The sequence below is a fragment of the Monocercomonoides exilis genome (genome assembly GCF_001643675.1).
Source record: "Monocercomonoides exilis strain PA203 chromosome Unknown scaffold23-1346700, whole genome shotgun sequence".
NCBI lineage: Eukaryota > Preaxostyla > Oxymonadida > Polymastigidae > Monocercomonoides > Monocercomonoides exilis.
The window spans coordinates 358,480-381,563 of record NW_027150568.1 but is presented as its reverse complement, the minus strand read 5'-3'; the positions used below and the strand labels follow the sequence as shown (position 1 = coordinate 381,563).

Below are 23,084 nucleotides of genomic sequence, written 5' to 3'. Positions count from 1 at the left end.
ATTATCCACGAATAATAATATAAAAGTCGAAAAAGTTTCAATCAAAGTCGAAAGTTTTCAATCAAAGACGAAAAACTTTTAAGCAAAGTCGAAAGTTCGAGAATTTTCAAAATATCAAAAATTTGACAAAAATCAATTAAAGTCAAAAAATATTTTCGTTTTGATTTATCAACGATTCTTGTTATTTTAATGATTTTTCATCTCTTTTTCAATATTTTTTAAGCTTCATTTCGGACAATTGTGAAATGTATTTAAGAGATGAATAATGATAAATTTTTATCTTATTTCAATTGAAAGAACACTGCTTTTCGAAAGATTTGCAAAAAAATATTATTTTTATTTTTTCACAATAAATAAAGAATGATGTTCGCAATATCATCTCTCTTATTTCGCGTTTTTTAAATCAAAAAACTCATTTCTAATGGAAGGCAACAAATGTTTTAAGTTTTGTTTCGAGTTAATTTTTGAGTTTATTTTGGTTCGTAATATTCAAAATTTGCAGAAAACAATAGCACAAACATTGCTGATAATAATCACAAAAACAAAATTGTGATATGGCTAATTTTTTTTGAAAAGTTTCTTTAATTTAATTTACAAATAAAATAAAAATTTCACATTTCAATCAATTTTCTGCTTTCACTCACCAAATTTTTCTGTCATGAAAACAAAATCTTGACATTGGTATTATTTCTATTTTTATAAAGTTTCATGAGAGAGAACAGAAAATTGAAGAAAATATGAAATTTTTATTTCATTAAAAAATTATACAAAGAAAGGTTTTCAAAAAAAATTAGCCATATATTTCTTTTTTTGAATTCTCTTTTTCCAATATTTTTTTAATTATTAAAATATCGATTTCGATTGTAAGTTTTTCGACATTGAATAATTTTTGGTGTATGACGCTTCCATTTCATTAAAATTGTTTAAAATATTTCATCAATAAATTGTGACATATATGATTATTTTTGATATCAAAACAATTTTCGATGTGTTGATAATTTTGAAAATTCTATGTTGTCGAATAATAATATGTTACGGTTATGTGAAATGAAGTTCAAGTTAATCAAAAGTTAAAGTTTGATAAAAAAAGAAAGGCAGAGATAATTTAAATTGGAGATATGGGGCAAAATATTTTGTTTCATGTATTTTTATGGAAAAATTACGAAGTTGTCAATGACTTTTAGAGATCAAAAAACACAACAAAATTGTTTCATTTTTTGACATTCGTGAAATTTTGGAAAACTCTTTGTTTTGATTTCAACGATGTTTGTTTACGGATATGAAAATCAAATTTATTTCTAAATCTGAGAAAGCGATATAAAGTTATGAGTGAAGCAATTTTTCAATTCCTCCTGCAAAAAAAGCTTGAAAGGACGTGTTTTCCCGCATATCACTATTCTATGTTCATCAAAAAAATGGCTGATCCTTTTTGAAATCATTCTTTCGTAACAGTCACTCACTATTCATGTTTATTGTTAAATGTTGGTAACAATAATTCTTAAATTATAATGGTTGTTTCAGTTGAAACTATTTGTCTATCTTTTTATTGGAAATGCCTTTCGTTATTTCAACTTTTATAACATCTTCATTTGAAACAGTTTTAACAGGATTTATTCCAAAATTAGACATGCGCTTCATTTCATCCGTCTTATCTCGAAACACATCAAAAACAAAAGTTTCACTAATTCGTTCCTTCTTCAACGCTTGCAAAATTAGTTTAGTCAAAATTTTTTCTTGCGTGCGAATTGCAAAGGCACTCAACTGCACACCGAGCCTTGTCTGCCAGATTCGAACCGGATATATATTGAAAAAGGTTGTTGAGAAAAAAACATGTTGACGACTCGAAAACAAGAAAAACGAGTCATGGAAATATTTGAAAATTTAAAAGATTTAAAAAAGCAAATCACACCGAAAACGCTAAGAGCCGTTCTTGCGAAAGTTTGTCATTTAATTCCTTCTCACAATTTTCATTCTTCATTCATAAAATGGCATAGCGAGGAATTGATTGCCGTCTCTTCAAGCGTGAGAGACGAAAAAAGAATGAAAATATCGGAACAAAGCAAAATCATTTTGAAAAATCATTTGGTTCAATATGTGTGTGGAAAATATTCATCCATGATCTTCTGTGCTGATGAATCAGGTTATCATTCCTATGAAGATACAAAAAAGGTGAACCTTATTGTTGGAACAAATAAAAATCGTGAAATTGATCGCACACCCGTGGACAGAGGAGAAAAAAGGATTTCATTGCTCCATAGCATTTCGCTTGATGGAACTTTTGTTCCTCCTTGTTTTCTGGTGCAAAAACCATTCAACATAAGATCCCTTCATTCTCAAGGCAATCAAGCCGGAATTCATGGTTGTGTGGAAATCGGAAATTCGTCTTTTTCACAAAAGAGTTGTTTGAAAATTGGATTGAGAAAGTTTTCATTTATCATATCAACATCAAAAGAATGATTATACCAGATAAGCATGCACAGACTGTGTTAATGCTTGATGGTTGCAGAATCCACCTGTCAGATAATATATTGACTCGACTTGCAAATGAAAATATATTGCTTTTGGTTTTTTCTTCGAACACAATACATTTGCTGCAGTCATTGGATTTATCAATTTTCTCTCTTTGGAAGCTTCAAATTCAGCAGGTTAGGTCGGGTTCAACACACGACAGCGTTAAACAACTTTTGTGGGTTGGAATGAACGCAATTTTGCAAGTTTCTTCATGGATCAACATTTTTTTCTGCATTTAAAGAAAGTGGACTTGTGAATGATTTTCAAAAAACTGCTTCAACAGCGCAGATCTTCGAAGAAAGCTTCGAAAAGGTGATCTAAATTGTTATATTGGACAACAAATCATTGCCACAGTCATGTACAAGAAAAACAAGACAAACAAAGGGAGTGGAATGGGGAATAATGAACATAGACAGAATGCCAGTTTATTTTGGACTTCCGCAATAGATTTTTGTTTTTGAACAATTGATATGTTTTAGAGTTTTTTTTCATTCAAATTTCATGGAGCATTTCAAAAAAAACATGACAAAAGAAACGAAATATTCATTAAATCTTTGTTTTTTTTTTCAATTTTATAAAAAGAATTATCAATTAACGAGAATAGTGAATATCTGTAGAGTTTTGATCAAAAAATTTATTTCAATGGAATTTTTAAAAGAAATTTGTTTTTGCAAAAGCAATGTCATAAACAATAAGTGTTCACTATTTCAACTCATTTTTTTCAAAATCCCATTGAAAACAAAATTTTGATCAAAACTCGAACGAAAGAATGATTTCAAAAAGGATCAGTTAAATGTTCAAAACAAAATCAGAAAACCGAAAATTTCGTTCGATAAAAAAGTTATGATCTCAAAAATAATCACTTCTATTATGAATAATTCTTTTTGAAAAGTCGCAAAAGTTAATTTTCATGTTCAATGAAAAGTAGTATTTATAGAGGTCCAATTTATCATCAATATTTCGAATATTGAATGAATATAATAGTTTCATCACTTTTTCATTCGGCCAGTTACCGATTTATCTCAAAAAATTTTTAGAAAAATACTGAATTTTATTGATTTTGAAAAAACAGTTAACTAATTTTGAATGAATAGTTTTCAAATTCAAATTACAAATGGTGTTTCAAAAAATATCTTTTTTTTATTTTGTCGTTTTGGCTTTCCCAATCAAACAAATTTTGATAACTATTTTATACTTAATCAACAGTTGACTCAAATATATGTGTAATGCATCAACAGAAGTCCAGAGATTGATAATTCCATATTAATTAAAGAATAGTTTTTTCACGAAATATTCTTTCGTCACACATTGTGCAATATATGTCTTGTCTTTTGAGACATAGACACAATTGAATCACAGAAAATTTGATATAATTTTGTTGTTTTGAATTATTTCCAGAAAATTTTATTTTGTGAATAATTTTGTTGTTTTGATGATCGTTTTGGATCAAAGCTTTGATAATTTTTGATTAATTTGTTTGATGTCAGAACAAATTCATCAGACATTCAACATTGTATTGGTTGGGCAAAGAAGCGTTGGGAAAACCAGTATTTTACTGAGATTTGTTGACGATGAATTCATTGGGAACACAAACGCAACAATTGGACTTGATACAGTATTTGCCTTTTTTCCCAAATTCAAGCATTATCTTGTTATATAATATAGAGAGATGTGAATGTAGAAATTGACGATCAATTTGTTACACTCCATCTTTGGGATACTGCAGGATCTGAACTATTTTCTTCAATGCCCTCAACAACGTACAGACGAGCTGTTTGACCTCCTGAGTTTTCTTTTTGAAGAATTTTTCCTTTTATAATTTATTTTATTAAAAGGATGGATTAATGATTGTGTACGATTGCACTGATCTCATTTCTTTTGAAAAAGTTCAAGAATGGTTGATAACTGTTCGAAAATATGCACCCGAGGACGTTCAGATAATGTTAATTGGAAATAAGATAGATTTGATAACTCAAAGGCAAGTGTCAACAATTGAAGCAAAAAATTATGCGGATAAACATGGATTTGATTTTATTGAAACTTCAGCAAAAACAAGCGACAATATATCCTCAGCTTTTGAAATGTATGACATGCTTTTACATAATTTTTGTGCCTTTTTTCCAAGCAAAAATTTGTTATTTATTCTTAGTCTGACTCGTTCAATATTGCAGAAGTCGGAAGAAAGATTAATCCAGCCTCCTCCAGAATCTCCACCAGTGATTGTTGATGAGCCAAACCATTCATTTGGAAAACCTAAAAAGTGTTGTGAAAGATGAGGAATTTTCTTTGGCTTTTGTGGAGTTTTACAGAAAGAAATTGCATTATTTGGTTCAATCAACGATAAAAACATTGATGCCACAACATCGTTCTTGACTGAGGAAAGATATTATGGAATGTGCATATTTGACTTTATATATTATGAAAGTGAATTTTTATTTTATGAGTTGCATTGCGTGTTAATTAGTGATTTATTTTTTTTTTTCATAATTCTTGACTAACTGTTATATCTCTTTTTGAATAATGCAATATTGTGATATATTATATTCACTGATTATTGCGCATGATTTTTCGATTGTTGTGATTTTTAATTTTTCTTTTGGAACAGATCAATTCATTTAATTTTTGAATTTTTGAATTTAGTGTTGAACGCTAAGTTCAACATAAAGACTTTTAAATATGACACAAAAATCATCTTTTTCATCTTCTTCATTTTCACTTTCCTCGCCAAAACAGCAGGAAGTTTCAAATCAGATTCAGTTTTCTCCAATTTCACCTCTCTACAATATTCCACCTGTTATTTTTAGCAGTCCCTTTGTTAATGCATCTCCGGTATCGTTGTCATCTCCGATGACGCATGAAATTGAATCAAAACAAATTCAGAGCAATGAACAAGACGAACTTATTAAAAATGAAGATTATCAAAAAAATTCGACCACGATGCAGATGGAACAATATGCATCATTAATTGAAGAAAATCATTTGCTCAAAATACAACTTGCTACAGCGGAAGAAAATCAACAACAACTGAACGAATTCATAATTGATTTAAATAAGCAAATCATTTCGCTTCAATCTGCAAAGTCAGCAAAGGAATTGGGGGACAACGAAGAAATATTACTACTTAGGGAACGTAACGCAAACTTAGAGAAATTGATTGAAGAGGAAATCCGAGAAAAAGAGAAAATATCGAGAGAGAAGGGTGCAATAATTGAAGAAATAAAGAGAAGAGGTCTTTTATCATCATTTGTAACATTTGTTGATACAAAGCCTCCTTCAGAGGAATCTTCAGCATTTTCACGTTCACGTTCACTTTCGCCATTGATTGCAAAGTCTTTTTCGTCACAATCGCTTCATATATCTCATTTATCTCGAAGCCTAAAATCTCATGAATCAACCCATTCATCATTACATGCTGGAAATAAGCAAAATATTCATAACAGCAATAAAAGTCACAAAAGCATCAAAGCGCCTGAAGATAATAGAGAAAAAGATGAATCAATAAACAATAAAAGCTACAAGCAAACACTATCTGATTCAACACCTTCTCCAGATGACGCTTTGTTTTCAACGCCTCATCGTCATCGTCATAGGCGTGTAAGGTCAATATCAGAATCGCCTGTCACTCTTATTCCAGAAACAGAAGACTTTTTCAAGCCATCTCCAACAACAAAACGGAGCAGATACAATTTTGGACAGTTAGACGAGGAAGAAGATTACTCAAATGATAAAAATCGTTCGAAAGTGGGAAAGAAAAGAGGAAGAAGCAGAAAATTGAACGACAGCCATAGCATTGGAAGAAAAAAGGAACACAAAAGACACAAAAAAGAAATAGAGGACGAATATGAATCGACCGATGATGAAAGCGAAAGCGACGGAACGAGCGAAGCAGGAGAAGATTCTGGAGATGAAGCAAGCAGGTTGTCTCGAGAGGAAAATTCCGTGCTTCATGAGTCCGACTTGTTTGACTCGTTTGATCCAATCAAATATCTTAGGAACTTAAAAGACGGAGATGCAGACGAAAAAGATGACCAAAACGGAAGCAGCAAGGGAAACAAAAAAAGTCAAAGATCGAAAGATAGCAGGAACGGAGAAGACGAGCAAGGAGATGAGGAGTTAAAAGCAGAAAGTGAAGAAAGGAAGAAACAAAAAGGAAGCAAAGGCGAAGCAACTGATGAAAAACCAAGCGTTTTACGTCAATCTACAGGATCATCCGGAAGAATGCATAAAACAGCGAACCGACTTTTGAAAACGCCAACACATTCCCGATCGATTGTATTCACACCGACACCGTCGACTTCACGCACAAAAAGAAGAGCAAGAGAACTGTTAGGAACGAATTCCAAGAGAATAAAGAAAAGGAAAAGCAAAAAGAACAAGGAAAAACACGGTAAGTCAAAGAGACGCAATGCAGATGATGATGATTATTATTCCGAAAGGGATTCAGAGAGCAGCTCTGACTCTTCTTCTGCCACGTCAAGCGACTCTTCTGCATCTGAACCAGACGAAGAATCCGCGACTTCAACATCATCATCGTCTTCATCATCATCTTCATTGAAAACGTCTTCTCAGTCTTCTGGCGCATCTTCTGAAGAAGCTTCTGAGGATAACAAAAGCGTAGCGAGTGTCAGGTCTTCTGCAACACATGCGTCTGTTGCCAGACTGCGCTCAGCTTTTTCGGCAGTCAGCCAAATGAGAAAGCAAATGGAAGAAATGGATGAACGAAGAAAATTAGCTGATAAGAAAGTGGAAGACATCACAAAGGAGAAAGAAGAATTAGAGAAGCAAACAAATGAACTGAAAATGCAGCACGAGGAAGATAATAAAGCGAGGAATGTTGAATTTGACGAAAAAATCAAAAGCTTGGAAGACAAAAACAGGCAACTTGAAGAACGAATTCAGCGTCTTGAAGAAGAGAAAAAACTGCTGACAGAAGACAAACAAGAACTGGACGAGGAACGAAAAGATTTGGAAGACGAGAAGAAACAACTGGAAGGAGAGACAAAACGATTGGAAGACGAAAAAATGCGATTGGAAGATAAGCAAAAACAGCTGATGGATGAGAAAAAGCAGTTGGAAGATGAAAAGGCGCAGCTGGAGGAAGACAAGCGCGAATTGGAAGAAGAACTTCAGGAAGTGAAAGAGCACAAAGAACAGCTGGACACCGAAAAGGAAGGAGCTGTGCAAGAGTCATCGGAGTTGGGGAGGAAAGTGAAGAAGCTGGAAAGAGAAAAAACAGCGATGGAAAAAGAAAAGAAGGATACGATGAACAAATTGAAGCAAATGAAAGAGAAAAAGAAGGAACTGAGCGAAGCACTGGAGCAGAAAGAGGAAGAGCTGAAAGAGTTGAACGAGCTGGTTGCACAGTTACACGAGCAAATTGAGGAAAGAGAAAAAGAAGTGGCGTTTCTGCTGCAGAATGAGCAGACAGCAAAAGCAGCACACGAAGCTGAGGTTGGACAGCTGAAGACTGCCATTGTGGAGCACGAGGCGACGATTGTGGCGCTGAGAGAAAGCGAAGCGAAGATGGTGCAAACGTTGGACGAGGCAAATGCGCTGATTGAGAGAGAGAGAGCGGAGCATGCTGCTGAGCTTCAAGCTGAAAGGGCTGCGGGACAGCAGAGAGAGGAAGAAAGAGAAGCAGAACTTCTGAAGGAGCTGGAGGAGATGCGCATTCAGGAAGAAGAGAAAGAACAGGAAAGAGAACAAGAGAGAGAACAAGAACGCAAAATGGAGAAGAAGAGAGAGAAGCAGCGAGCGAAAGAAAGAGAAGAAGAAAAGGATCGAGAAAAGCAGAGGCAAAAAGAAAGGGAAGAAGAAAGAGAGAGAGAGAAGCAAAGACAAAGAGAGAGAGAAGAAGAGAAAGAACGAGAAAAGCAAAGGCAGAAAGAAAGAGAAGAAGAACAAGAAAAGGAGAAAAGGAGAGAAAAGGAGAGGGAAGAAGAAATCGAAAGAGAAAAGGAGAGAGAAAGAGAAAGAGAAGAAGAGAGAGAAAGAGAGAGACAACGAGAAAAAGAACGAGAAGAAGAACGACTGAGAGACAAGCAGAGGGAGATTGAGCGGCACATTGAAGCAGAAAAGGAGAAGGAAAGAGAAGCTGAAAGAGAGAAAGAGAGAAAGAGAGAGGCAGAAAGAGAAAGAGAAAGACAGATGGAAAAAGAGAGAGAAAAAGAAAGAAGAGAAGAAAGAGCGCACTGGCTCGAGATGATCAACGATGCGAAAGCGAAAAAGCAAGTTGAAGAGAAATATGTGATTCCGTCTCATCTTCTTGCCTCAACAACGACAATTCCTGTTCAGCCAATACTTGGCATGGCTCAGCCACCTCCACCTGCACCAGCGCCTGCGCCTGTGACTGTTCAGCCAACTCCAGTGGCAATTCCATCAATCAGCGTGTCGAGTGGACTGGAGAGAGAGATGATGCTGGAGAGAGAAAGAGATCGCGACAGAGCGAGAGAGAAAGAAAGAGAATGGGACAGAGAAAGGGAAAGGGAAAGAGAACGAGAGAGGGAAAGAGAAAGGGAAAGAGAACGAGAACGAGAGAGGGAAAGGGAGCGAGATAGAGAGCGCAATAGAGATATTGAGAGAGAGAAAGACAGAGATGTATCAAGGCCAAAAGGAGGAGAAAAGGATTATGACTGGGAATGGAGAGAATTGGAGCAAGAGAGAGAAAGGCTGCGCGAAAGAGAGCGTGCGAGAGAGAAGGAAAGAGATAGAGAACTGACTCAATTGAGAAGGAAAGAAGAAGAGGTGGAGCAGCTCAGAGACAGAGAGAGAGGGTTTTTGATAGAACTTGAGCGAATGAAGCTGAAAGACAAAGAAAGAGAAAACGAGATTGAAAGATGGAAGGAGAAACACGCTGAAAAGGAAAAAGCGATGGAAAGCTTGAAAGATTCAGAAAAGGAAAAAGAAAAAGAATTGGGAAAGATGAAAGAGATTGAAAGAGAGAGAAACAGTGAGTTGGAGAAGTTGCAGCTTCGCGAGAAAGAGTTGACCGAATCGAAAGAAGCAGCGAAGAAGAACGAGGAAGAATTCAAAAAACGAATAGAAAAAGCAGAAAGCGAAAAAGCAGAGCTTGAAGCACAGCTGAAAGAAGCGATGGAAAAAGAGGAGAAAGCACAGAAGCGGTTTGACAAAGCACTCGAGAAAGCACAGCGCATCCACACTGTTTACAAGCAACAGAAAAGCATGCTGATTGAACAGAAAGAGGCGCTGAAGCGGTTGATGAACGAGAAAGAAGATCTGGTGAAGGAGATGCATTTGATTGAAGGAGAGAGAGATGAAGCACTGAGAGTTAATGAACAGCTGGAAAGAGATGCAAGCGAAGTACAAAGGTTGACAGATTTGGTGAGAGAGAAGCAGAAGGAAATCGACGACTTGAAAAGGCAAAATGTTCAGCTGACAGCAACTGTGCATCGGATGACCATCAAAGAAGAATCGCTTCAAACACAATTGGCGATGAAGCAAGCAGAAATTAACGCGCAGCAAAAAGCTGCAAATGAAGAAGCGTCTCAAACAAAAGCAAAGCCTAAAGAAGAAAGTAGCAACGATCCCAAAGGAAGCAGAGGAAAGCATGGAAGTTCGTCGAGGCATAGACATCATCACGACAATCACAGAGATCACAAGAAGGAAAGCAAACACAAAGAGCGAGAAAGAGATAAGGATAAAATTGAGAAAGCAGGTGAGACGCGAAAAAGCCGATCGCGTTCTCCAAAAGACACAACCGAGCGCTTTTCAGTTGGAGACGGAGTGAGCGAAAACCTGCAAATTCCGATGAGACTCACCACGCCAATCACTTTGACATCAACCTCACACAACACTCCACCAGCGTTTCCTTTGAACTCACTAGAGATTGAGCGCACAGCGACAGAGATGCATCCTGATGTGTATGACATGTCTGTTACTGGGACACAGGATAGACAAAGCGGAGGCACTTCCACACTTGCAAGCAATACAGCAACATCGTTCTCAACTTCTCCAAACATCAATCAACAGCCTGCAGTTTCAGCAGGAATGGCATATCCATCTTTTGCATCTCAGCCAGTTGTACAGCCAATGCAAACAGTTCAGCCTTCTCAAATGACCTTCGCACCATCGGTAACTGGAACATCGCCTGCGACTGAAGAAGCGATGGCAGCAGCCATTCAGAAGCAGCGCGCTCAGCAGACTTATTCAGAGGGCTTTGGTGCACCTGCTGTTGGTAATGTTACTGCTGCTCCTGCTGCTGCTGCTTCGACTCTGATGCCTGAAGAGCAAACAACGTTTATGCGAACGCTCTCAGCGATGGCGACAAGTGCACAGCCGTCAAGGCAAATGACTATGCAAGTTCCGCAAACAGTTGAGACTCGTGAGCCTGGAGCCTCAGGAAGTCTACCAACTTTCTCGTCATTCGGTGAAGTATCTGCCATGCCTTCTTCTTCGGTGGTTCATTCTGTCTCAACATCTGACCGTTCAGCGCCTCGTGTTCGGATCCACATCCACAGAAGAAGTCGAAAAGACGATGGAGATTCCAGTGAAAGCGAAAGCCACAGCGAAGTTCACGAGCCTGGGAATGGCAGAAGCGAAAGAAGCGAAAGAAGGAAAAGGAGGGCAGGCAGCAGAAGCCGCACGCCTAACAAAGAGCACAAATCGAGGCATAACAGCAAGAGATCGCGCTCACGCAGCAAGAATAGGCAATGAGAATCACTATAACATTTCATTCTTTTTTTCTCCTTTCTATTTTCATTTCTTCTGTTTTTCTTTTTCTCACATCATATAGATCTTGTTGTAACTTAGCACATTATTCTCAAAGTCTATAAATCACTTCGTTATTTCTTTCATGTCAGCAAACACATCGCCACATTTTGATAAATCTTTTCCTTTTCATCTTGAAATCCTCTATTGTTTATTATTCACTACAAAATATTTACAATAAATAATGTTTAGATAATATAATAACAGATTATTTTTCCCTCCTCGCAGACAGCCATATCAGTGCCTTTGAGGAGTTATTCATAAAAATAAATAGAAGAAAGATAATATAATAACACACATAAAACATAAAACACACAATTGTAAAAAAATGAAGTGGGTGAAATGGTTTTCGAAGATGCACACAATAAATCTGTATTGCAGAATGAACATCACTCAAAGCAAGACGAATTACATGTACACCGTTGAAAAAACTTACAAACCAACGAAAAAAAGCAAAGCTAATATAAAATATAATTGTAAAAATTCACAAAGTCTTTCTTTCTTTCTTTCTTTTTCGGCCGTTTTAAAGCGGCTGGGACGAGTTGCGATTGGCAGAAAGACAGGCAGAAGACGGGTTGGACGGTGGAGAAGAAGAAGACGGAGTAACTCTGTTGATTGATGAATAAGGTCTGTTTGGCTGATTTCGCGCAGCACGTGATGAAGGAGCCCTGGGAGGCATCCTTTTGTGAGAAGGAGAATTGTTGGAAGCATTGAGGTTGAGTGTGCCGGCAGAACCGCAAGTCTGGTTGAAATGGCAGGTGGGAGTAAAAGCAGAGGACGTCGAAGGAGTGATGGAAGTGGTAAGAGCACAGGTGGATGATGTAGCAGAAGCAGAGGAAGATGAAGAAGCAGAGGCAGAAACAGAAGCAGAAGAAGATGAAGATGCGGCAGAAGAGTTTCGACTGAGATGAGCTAGAGCAGGCGAGAGAGATGCAGCAATGCGGTGATCCTTTGCAAGTTTCGGGCGGATGGGAGAAGGTGAGGAAATGGGGTTGTTAGCAATGATGGCAGCATCTGAGGATGGAGAGATTGAGGAAGCGAGAGAATGCGGATAAACAGCAGAGTAGACGGCAATTCCATCCACCACATCGTGGTAAATGTCCTCCAATGCAAGCATTGGCGGCTGGACAACTGGAGAGGCGGGCTCTCCGTTTTGTGAGAGGCATTCCTCGATCATCTCAAATGACTGTGCCGATTGTGATGATTGTCCTGATTGCTTTTGCTGCCGCTGCGAATGGTGTGCTGAGAGTTGTTGCGGTGGTTGATCTGAATGTTGTGTTTGTGTCTGCTGGCGCGGAAGCTTGCCAGAACGCTTCCCGCTCTGCCCGCAGCTTTGCCTGCTGCTGCTCTTTTTGGCTCGCGGTGTGGTGTGCAGATGCGAAGACATTGCTTCTTTCTCTCTGTAATCCTGCGGAGTGAGTGTGAATGCGAACGCTTCTGTGTTTTCTGGTTCGCGTGAGCTGAGCAGCGCTTCCAGATCTTCGCGGTACTTCATTTCGCGTATGGAATACAGTTTCTTGGAATGGCGCGCTTTCAATGCGAAGACGATGAAGATGATGATTATAATCGCAAGGCTAACAGCCACGATCACAAAACCGATTGTCCATGGATCCATTGAAGTGCTGCTGGAGTGGCTGCTCATCTGAGTGGAGTTTTCTTGGAATGTCGTGTTTTTCAGTGGATAGTTTTTTGAATACTTCGGAGTCTCACTTTTGTTCTCATACACAAGACGCACATAAATGTTTTCATTATACAACGACATCGGAACATTGCCAATCGCTTCACTTTCAGAAAGAATCGATTCGAAATCAAAGTTCAGCACCTCTGCCTGACCATTCACAGTCATAACAACCTGGAATGAGAAATTGCACGGTACGAAATCGCTCCCGATGAACTGAAGCTGTACATCCTCTTTCGATGCATCAATATTCAGTTCATCGAGTTTCGGGATAAACAGAGGCGACGAGCGCTCCTTAATGATCCCTTCCAAAGTGCAGTTATCGCTCAGAATCCAAAGGGACGAATTGTCTTTTACTCCATCGCCACCTTTCAAACTGTCGATGTTCACAGTTCCCATATTGGAGCACAGGATGTTCCGCTTGATGCCTGTATATCCATCGATGAAAGGGGCGTTGTTGTAGAACTCGCTTTTTTCAAGTGTGACACTTCCGCCGAAGACGGATAATGCGCCAGATGTGTCAGAAATGGTGGTGTCTCTGATGTTTACAACACTTTTTGAGAAATGAAGAAACGATGTGTTCCACTTGCAAAGCTGATCTCCCTTTAAATCAGCATTTTTGTTTGTGCTGCTTTCCAAATTCGAAAAAGCTTGTTGTGTTTCAGTAATTACATTCGAAGTTAGAGCAACAGAATTGCACGACGAAACATACAGCATCGATCCAAGGCTTTTGAATGATTTCGACTGGCTCATATTGCAAGAGGAGATAATGATTGAGTCAACAGAAACCTCTTGTGGAGCAGCTGGTGAAGGAGTAGATGGAGCAGCAGCGCGAATAAGCGAGGAGTCTGCCAACGAACTGGAATGAGATATTGTTGTGTGTGAAAGAGATAAAGCAGAACATTTGAGAAGGTCAAACAAAACATCTGATTCAATCTTATTCCTTTCAATTGTGATATTTGAGCAGTTGACTATTGTCTGTGATGCTGAAATGCAAACAAGCGATCCTTTTGCCTTTGTTGTAACATCATTAATAACAACAGACTCAAGAATGAACGTGATCAACTGTGAATCAGTTTCAGAGAGCGATTTTGCTGAAATATCAATAAATGATCCTTGGCTTGAACAGGAGGATACTCTGGCTGAATACAATGAAACATTGTTACAATCAGCAAATGTCATGAAACGACCAAAAGAATCGATGTTGCTGATATTTAGATGCTCAGCATATGCAGAACACGATGAGAACTGAAAGAGTGATCCGATATTTTCTGCGTTATTAAATGACATGTTATATAAAGAAACAACGTTAACATCCGAAAAATATAAAGAGGACGAATCAGATGAAAAATCGCTGCAAGTGCCATTTATTACCAAAAGCTCTGACGTTAATGAGGCTTTCAATAGAGAATCTTCTGTGCTTACACCACTGATAGAAATGCCGAGCAGTTTGATAGATTGCGATTGAACTACGTTGATTAGTGATGGCTGTAAAAACAATGAGCTAATTGAACAATCTCTCAGAGTCAGTGTGCCGCCTTCTAACGCGATGAGACTAACATTGAAAGTCAATTGTGTATATACCGAGTCTGCGCCCGAAGTGAATTGTATATGCTGCATTTCCAAGATTGCCTCAACGCCGTCAAGCAAAACCCCTTCTGAGCATGAAAACGACGAATGAAAGCAGAATGAAAGACGCTCAATTTTCACTGATGACGACAGCCGAATGAGCGACGCCTCTGAAAACTGATTAGAGGAGTCGAGATCAACACTTGAAACATTGTTGTCAGATGATTTCAACACCATGTCAGAAACCTTTGTACACGCGCACAGCGGTGTCTTTCCAATGATAATCAACTGGCTAAACGATGAAGCCATGACTCTTGATACACCCACGTTGAACGAAGTGCAAGGAGCAGAGTTTGTGCCACATTGTTTTCCATCCGAGTTCTCCTTTGCAGTCGATGAAACAAATACAACTTCACTTCGATAGACAACAACAAGAAGCAACAAATCCATTTCTGTTGTATGTGTAGTCTCGTCAACACCCCAAATGGAATCTGTTTGGTTGTAAGGATGCCTGAAATCAAGAAGAAACTGTTTTTCATTGATCTGTGTCTGTATTGAGCAGCATTTAACATAAACATCTCGGCCTTTGATGGCGTTGTTGTTTGTGAATGTAACGAGTGATAAAAGAAAAGGGAGGTAATCATTAATAGACGAAGTACAATCCAAAAAGATAGCTCCTCCTCTTCCCAGTCGTGTTACACACCCAGTGAAAATCGACTGTTCAACTGTGAAATCAGCGCCATCGTTTAATGTGAACAAAATAGCTCCGCCTTGATTCGATTGTGTGGAGGTTACGCTGTTTATGGATGAGTTGTTGATGGTCGCAGTGACTGGAAATGAATCAGCATTTGATCGAATCACAGCTGCTCCGTCTGAACTCTGCTGCACAGTCTGTACAATGGACCACATGAACGATATAGTAACAGCAGAATCTTCACCATTTGAGGATTGATATGGTGATTTGTTAGAACTAACTCCTTCATTTGTTGAATGAGATAGCGAATTATGATTACAATTTTCACTGTATGTTGATGGATCATCTTGGTTAGAATCTTCAATTAAAATCACACTGTCAGATGAGAGTTCCAGATTTGACAATGTGGCCATGTACAGCACAAGAGACGATGCTCTGGAAGCCTTAAGAAGCGACGCTGACATGTTGAGATGAGTAAAAGTGCACAAATCGAGAACACATTCTGTTGAATAAACACTCAAAAACGACAGATCAAAGCTCATGTCTGTCACATTAAACATCATCAGGTGCAGAGAGCTGTTAACTGCACTGAAGATTGTATATCCACATTTTTTGGGGATTTGTGTGACTTTCATCAGAATGCTGCTCATTGAAAGTGAAGTTGAGTAACAATGAAACAAACTGTCTCTGCCTTCGCGCAGCGAATGAGGAATGGACAAAACGAGTTTGTTAAAGTGAATAGGTGCAGTACAATAGAAGAATGACTGCTGCTCCAATGGCTGTGCATCAGTGATTACAACTGAAGCTGTATCTTGTGCTCCGTTGAATGATAAATAAGATGTTGATGCCACATTCATCGCAACTGTGAGTGCAGCAGAATTGACAATTGTGATGTTGCAGCCTGTGAGCGGGAAAGGTGTGAACCGATTGGAAATCAAACAGCTGACAGTATTGCAAGGAGCCTGTTTATAGCCACAGCTGCTGAAATCACCACCGTTTGTTCCATCAGCGTATCCAACCTTTGTGAAATTGTTCCAAAAATAAACACACAACGGGACAAAATAGCATTCTCCTGTTGTTCCACGCTCAAACCCCATCATCACATCAAACTGCGACGGTTCACTGCAATCTGGCACCCATCCGCTTATTTGTGGAATAAGCTCTGAAAAATTCTTAGCGCTGACAAATAAATCTTTCCCTTTCCATGCCAAACATGAATTATAAGTCAAATTGCTAAATTGGAACTCGGAGAAATCATCACTTATGAACAAATACAGTCCTCCACCTAACCCTCTCCCGTTCGTTGAATTGTCTGTTGATGGAATGGTACAGCAGTTAAAGCAGATGTCTTTGATTGTCAGACTGGCTGCATGGAGTAAAGTGAGCGACATCCCACCACCGCGCAACCCTGCACCATTCACACAAGATGAAGAAATGCTGCAGTTGCTAATCAGAATGGAGCTGCTTTCGTCTGCTACGTCTTTCATAAGAATCGCTCCTCCGCTTTCGTTTTCCTTCTGAATTTGTTTGAATGAGCAATTTTCGATGCTAACAACATTTGCTGTGTTGATTACCAAAAACGACGAAACAGTCAATGTAATGCTCTGATCTAAAATGAAATTTTTCAGAGAAACATCTCCAGACACAATGTTTATGAAAGAATATGCAATTGATGGCTTTGTGAAGTCAACGGTGAATGAAGTTGAAACAAGTCCCAAAGCAAAAGAAGAGGAAATGAATGATTCGTGCTTATTTGCCAATACCTTGGGGAGAATGAATGTAATGTTCTCCGCATGAACAGTTGTTTCGCATGACAGCAATGCGCGCAAATTATTTGAAGTTCCTTTGTCAATCACTGTGACTTTCATCCCAACGCTATTTGCAATCAAATATATCTGCTTGTTTTGAAACGAAAGCTCATTCTGCAGGACTGAATTTGACTCAACTGTGACTGTCGAAGTATCTTCAACAGAAAACCTCTTTTCGACAGAGTAATCAACTGTCTTGCACTTAAACGAAGAAAACCCGCAGTACGGCACATCAACACCTGCTCCGCCTTCAACGAGAATGGTCTTCAGCTCACAGACATATGCACACAGAGGAATAACCAGTGATTCCTCCGACTTTTCGCTGCCGCTCAGCCGCTGGACGTCCTTTGGAACTTTAACAGTGTCGAGGAACTCCAAAGAAGACGGAGAAACCATTTGCCTCAGGGAGATATCGGCTCCACATGCCACGAATAGGTCTTTGCCCCAAAAGGCGTTGTTTGGGTGAGAAGACGAAAACAACACAGCCGACGAGAACTTGAACGAGCTCAGCTCATTATTTACGAGTATCATACAGCCACCGCCTTTGCCTCTGTTGTTGTCTTCAGATGGAGCTAAACAGCCAGAAAACAATGAAGTGTCATTTACAATAAGCTTTTTTTCCACGTTCAGTGAAGCAAACAACGCTCCTCCGTAGCTTTTGCCTGATTTGACAGAGCAATCTTTGAAAGTGCAGTTTTCCAGGCTAATTTCTTTCTCTCCGTTGGATCGTTTACTTCCGCGGATGTTAATGCATCCTCCGTCCCCTGATAATTTTGTGATGCTCTCAAAAATGCAGCTGGCACAATGCAAAAGGCAGGTTTCTGTGCATTCAATCAGCGACGAAGAGGAAATATAAACTGGGCCATGAAACTGAAATGCCGACAAAGAAAGAGAGCCACCAACAACATCGAAAAGGGTGAATGACCACTCTTCATTTGAAGCTTTATTTGATTTCATCGCGGAACATTTGACAATTTCCAATCCACCTCCTTCGCACTTAAAAAATGCCTCCATGCAATCAAGAGTAGATGGAAGCGAAAATGTTAAATCTGTTATTTTTGCATACACAAGTGCATTTATCATTGCCTGTGAAGAAGATCGAGGGAATATTTGCTTCGTCAGATATCTCTTTTGATTGGACGGCTTCTCAATCTGCGGAGAGATAACTTCAATTTTCCTCCCGCTTTCTTTCGAATAAATGTTCCATTTGAATGCTTCTATCCGCACCACTTCGCACAAAACAAAGCCTTCGTCAATGAGTATCATTGGATTTGCTTCCGAAAAGCGTGCTTCCACAGCGTATCCGATAGTCAAGCATGGGAAAAATTCATATCCACATTGTTCTCTGTTCTTTCCTTCTGTCGGAGACCCGACATGTGCCGGTGGCTCAAAGGTCTCCAGAAACACAGCCAGTGGGATAGCCTCGTCAAAAGAGAGGCTTCTGTCACAGCCCATCAGACTGGAAAAGCTGTGCGTGCCTGTCTCGATTTGGATCATGTCGCTGATGAGCTGCGTTGTGAAGCTGCTCCCGTTCACAAACACATCCTCGCCGCCAAGCGCAGCCTTGCAGTCTTCGAACTCCAGCGAGCTCAGCACAGCGTCTTCGCAGTTGTCTGAAAGAAACAGATAGACGCCCCCGCCATAGCCAGCAGCAGAACACGCAGAAAACTTGGAGTCTGCTCCGCTGCTTCCAATGCGAAGCGATCCTGAGGGATCACTCAATGAGATGTCGATACCACCTCCATTGCCCTCAGAGCAATTGCAGTGGTCGAGTGTGATGTTTGACAATGAAAACGCTTCGTCTGTTCCGACTGTCCTTGAGAGAAGAACGCCATTGCCTCCGCTTCTGATTATGTTTGAGGCTGTTATGTTGGACAGTGCGATGGAAGTTGACAATGATTGTGCATCGCTTTTTGTTGAAGGTGTATATATGAGCTGTTCAGGTGTAGATGGTGCAAGTAGCGCCTCTTGTATCACACATTCGGACAGAGACATGTCCGAAACTGTCACATCGACGAAATTCAGGCGCGATGCAAAAACCAAAAAAAGTGGCGAAGTGAAGGTGAAGCGAGATTGTTTGTGTGATGAAGGGATGGTGAGAAGAACTTCAGACAAAAATAAATGGCCTGATTCAGATTCCATTGCAAAAAGGAGTGGAGAAGAAGGCAGAATTGAGTTGTGATAGATTGAGAGCGACATAACCCAGAGAGAGCCTGAAGCAACAGAAAAAAGGGAAAGAAGACTTTCAGACGAGGAAGATGAGGTTGGAGATTCAGAATCAACAGGCAAAAGTGCATTTGTTGTTATAACTGTATCCTTCATATCATTTCCCCTGATTGATATAACTTTGTCTCCCACGGCAATTGTATATTTCTCCGATACATAATTCCCAGACGCCATGTTTATTGAACACATCTCGCTCACAGACAACGCATACCCCACCGTCTTGCAAGGCTGCTCGTTTCCCATCCCGCAAAGTGCAGAGCTGTCTGCTCCGCTGGCACTCACATTCCGCTCATCAAGATCCAACAGCCACGACTTCTTTTCCTTTGTGTAGAAGGTCAAGTCATATGCTCCGCTTGCATAGCAGACGCGCTCGTCGTCTTTGTTGGTTGTGTATGAGTCGACAAAGGGTGACGATGAATGGAGATCGTAATTGTCTTCGAGATAAACATCGTGTCCATACGGCTCTTGTGAATTCCGTTGATTCTGCTGGCTTTTTGGCGAGCAGAGGCACTGCTGAAAGAACAGAAAGAAGCACATTTTGTTATCTTTGTCAAAAGATTCCTGCAAGGGAACAAGATGCAGCCCACCACCCTTTGACAACGCCGAACACGATTCAAAGCAGATGCTGCTGATTCTGAACGTCACAGGAACCAAACTGCAGCTGAGCCCTCCTCCTTCGCTGTCACCGACAGAGCACGCAACAAAGAAGCATTCACTCATGAAATTGCTAGTAACATCTTTTTCTTCTGCACCTTTGCATTCGGATTTCAAGTAACTAAAGTAATCCAAATATGCACCGCCTCCTTCGCAAACTGTTGAACAGCTTGTAAAGTTACAGCGCTCAATAGAGACACATCCCGAAATTGAATGGATACACACGCCGCCTCCTTTTCCGTCTGAGGCTTTGCATCCGGTGAATGAAGAATTAATGAGGCTAACAGCGGCAATAGAATCACACAAAACTGCCCCGCCAAAGAGAGAAGCACTGCAGTCGAAGAAAAAACAGTTGGAAGTGCGAAGATTTAAAGATTCTAAAGAAAAACATGATATTGCGCCTCCGCAGGTAGAACTAAAAGAATCTGCGGTGCTTCCAATAGCTTGGCAATTACTCCATTCGCACCAATTAAAAATAGCATCTTCGTTTGAAGTCACGTTTTGCCTAAGTAATTTTCTTGGATTTCCAACTTCGTCTGAAGCTTCCAAGTTCGTTACGCGTTGATTACGAAAAAACGAAGAATTAAATACAGCAAAGCATGCACATTGGCTATGCAAAGGGCGCACAATCGCTCCGTCAAGTGCATCATAAACTGATGAAAATATACAGCCCTCAATAAGTGAACTAAATGAATCAATAAATGATTGTCGTGGCTTATAAATCGAAGTTGTAGAAAGATTAAAAAATGCTGAATGCGATATTGATATTGAAGAAATTGATGGTGCAACAAGAAATGCTTGTGAAGAAAGGGAAAATGATGAAAATAAAGAATCTAATATATTTACATTAACAGAAGAAACAGTTGATTGTAACGAAAACTGAGGTGAAAAAATATTTTTTGAGACAATTCCAGAAGGCGAAGAAGATAAAATTGAAACATTTACAAGATAAAGATCTCCATTTTCGCACGAAGCGATATTATCAAGTGAATTGTCCAAAAGCGAGAAAGAAGTTGCTGTTAAAATAAGACTTGAAAAAGTATGTAACGAAAATATACTTTTACTACAACATTTACATAATGAAAGATGACTTAAATTTAATGACGAGTTTGATAAAATAAAATTTGAAGATAATAACGAAAGATGGCCATAAGCAATGATGTCAATTGGCGGATGATGTTTCCAAAAAGACTGTATGATGTTTGTGGTTAATAAATGGTTATTGGTGACAATTCGTGAAGTGATAGGAAATGAATGATTGAAACTTATGAATTGAAAATTTTTATCTTCATTTGGAAGATATTGGGCTACTTTTTCGGCATGCGCAGCGGCATGCATCAGGCACACAAAAAATATTGTCAGCAACAGTCCATGTATGCCATTGCTCATATGAATCAAAAATGAACTGAAGAAAATATATAATTATGGAAGATAAAATATTTCCGATTTTGGGCCACATTATCATCATCAAGTTAACAAAACGAACATTGAATGATAATTGAAAAATATTCAAATGACTTTGTATTGAATAATAGATTGAAATAGCCGGCTATTTTTTGATAGCTTTGGAAAACAAATGATAACAAATGAAATGATATAAATTAATTTTCTTTGAAAATGTTTCGAATATAAAAATGATAAAGGATTTTAATTTACATATGCGGATTCATATGTTTTATTTGTAATTTTTATCTGTATGATGTTCATCACAGAGAAATATTCTATCAAATATTTCAATCTTTTTTATCAAATGAATTACTCCATAATCCATCTGCAAATCACTCTCTGTTAAAAATAACAGGATAAACTCCCGCTTCAATTCCATCAGCTTCGGCCGATTTGTTGCTTCTGGGCTCAAGCACGACCTCATGCACTCAAACAACGACGACTCCCTTTCTGCTCCATTTCCAGGCCTCTCCCCATTCACAATCTTGTCTCCTGCTGTCTCTGCCATGTACTCCCCAAACGGGATCTCCAGCGTCAGGCACTCCCAAAGCATCATCCCAATCGAAAACACCACCGACTCCTTTGTTGCTCCCATCTTCTTGTTCATCTGCAACTCAGGCGCCTTCCACCTCAGGCTCTCTTTTTTGATTCTATCCTCATCATCCTCAAACGCTGATGAAGGTGGTGGCGAGTCTGTGTACCTCTCGCTCAGAACTGAAATATTCGAGGATGAAGAAACAATGGTTATCGAGGAGGCCGAAGATGAATCAGAATCGTCAGACGAAAGGAAATCAGAATGCATCACAACGCAGATCACCATGTGCTCCGAGAACAGCACAATATGTGGACTCAGATTGGCAAGTGATTGAAGAGGATTGTCCATTTCATCAAACGAGTGGAGCGCGAGATTAGCCACCCAGAATAGGATCTGGGAAGCTGTCTGCTCTCTCTCCTTCAAGGAGCCAATCGCCATTTCCTTTGTCTCATTCCTTCCATGAAGTTACATATAGTGAATATTAAATTTTCGTCATTCAATATTTATATGCCTCCATGATTTATGTTATTTGTATCATGATAAATAAAAATTATCATACTCCATTAAACAAGAGTTTGCTTTTCAAAAAAAAAAAAAATTGAAATTGTTTTCTTCATGCTTGGGTAATTGTTCAACGTTATAATTGCCCAAAGAAGTGTAAACTGAATTTATTCAACGTATATCCTTTGATTTGGGTTTTTCCAAATTTAAAGAAAAATCAATTTCATTTACTAATATCTAGTCTCAATTCAAGTTTGAGTGCAATTGAGCAATTTTCTCGATCCTTGAAACATGAAAAAAATGTCGCCAAAATCATATATATCTTCAAAATATATTACACTAACTGTAAGTTTCATAATTTATTAATATTTGATAAATTGCTCCTTCAAAAATAAAATGTGATTACACGCATATTAGACATGCACATTTCGTGTTCAATTTAATATTTCAAAAGTCAAACATATTTGTAGCTTCAGTAACATTTTTTATGAGCTTCTTTTTGCAATTGTTTTTCGATCATTTACATAATTATGAGCTCCACTTCTGTACGAAAATAAAATTTTGTTATTTTGGACTTAAGCATGGTGCCTGGTGCTCTTCTTGGATTTTTAATTCTCCAATTTACTAGTTTTATTCATGGATGCGGGAACTTTCCTTCAATAATGTCTAATAGTAATGGAACAATTGAATGTAGTTTAGCTCAAATTCACGGATTTACAGAAAAGGTTCGATTTA

At 38.8% G+C, this 23,084-nt stretch overlaps 3 protein-coding genes across 3 annotated transcripts; 2 read left to right on the top strand and 1 right to left on the bottom strand.

The window, feature by feature from the left end:
* Positions 1–3,991: 3,991 nt before the first annotated feature.
* MONOS_783 (Rab1L2, Rab1-like protein) lies at positions 3,992–4,787 on the top strand (the record flags this gene model as incomplete). The annotated part of the gene is made up of 4 exons (XM_067878185.1): positions 3,992–4,126; positions 4,177–4,284; positions 4,347–4,594; positions 4,661–4,787. The coding sequence occupies 4 exons, from the start codon at positions 3,992–3,994 to the stop codon at positions 4,785–4,787; spliced, it is 618 nt and encodes a 205-aa protein (XP_067727149.1).
* Positions 4,788–4,793: 6 nt separating this feature from the next.
* On the top strand, positions 4,794–11,434 carry MONOS_784 (uncharacterized protein). Its single transcript, XM_067878196.1, has 2 exons — positions 4,794–7,139; positions 7,170–11,434. Exons 1-2 carry the CDS (start codon positions 5,188–5,190, stop codon positions 11,182–11,184), a joined length of 5,967 nt encoding a protein of 1,988 aa, XP_067727148.1. The 5' UTR covers positions 4,794–5,187; the 3' UTR covers positions 11,185–11,434.
* On the bottom strand, positions 11,426–22,412 carry MONOS_785 (uncharacterized protein; the record flags this gene model as incomplete). Its single annotated transcript, XM_067878207.1, has 4 exons — positions 11,426–20,581; positions 20,807–20,897; positions 21,748–22,302; positions 22,408–22,412. 4 exons carry the CDS (start codon positions 22,410–22,412, stop codon positions 11,762–11,764), a joined length of 9,471 nt encoding a protein of 3,156 aa, XP_067727147.1. The 3' UTR covers positions 11,426–11,761.
* Between the last annotated feature and the right edge of the window lie 672 nt (positions 22,413–23,084).

What these genes read in the sequence shown, in the direction of transcription:
- MONOS_784 (XM_067878196.1), top strand. Translation starts at nt 5,188, where the DNA reads ATGACACAAAAATCATCTTTTTCATCTTCTTCATTTTCACTTTCCTCG. An exon ending in AAAAGCGTAGCGAGTGTCAG is followed by an intron (nt 7,140 to 7,169) that starts GTCTTCTGCAAC and finishes GTCTGTTGCCAG; the next exon opens with ACTGCGCTCAGCTTTTTCGG.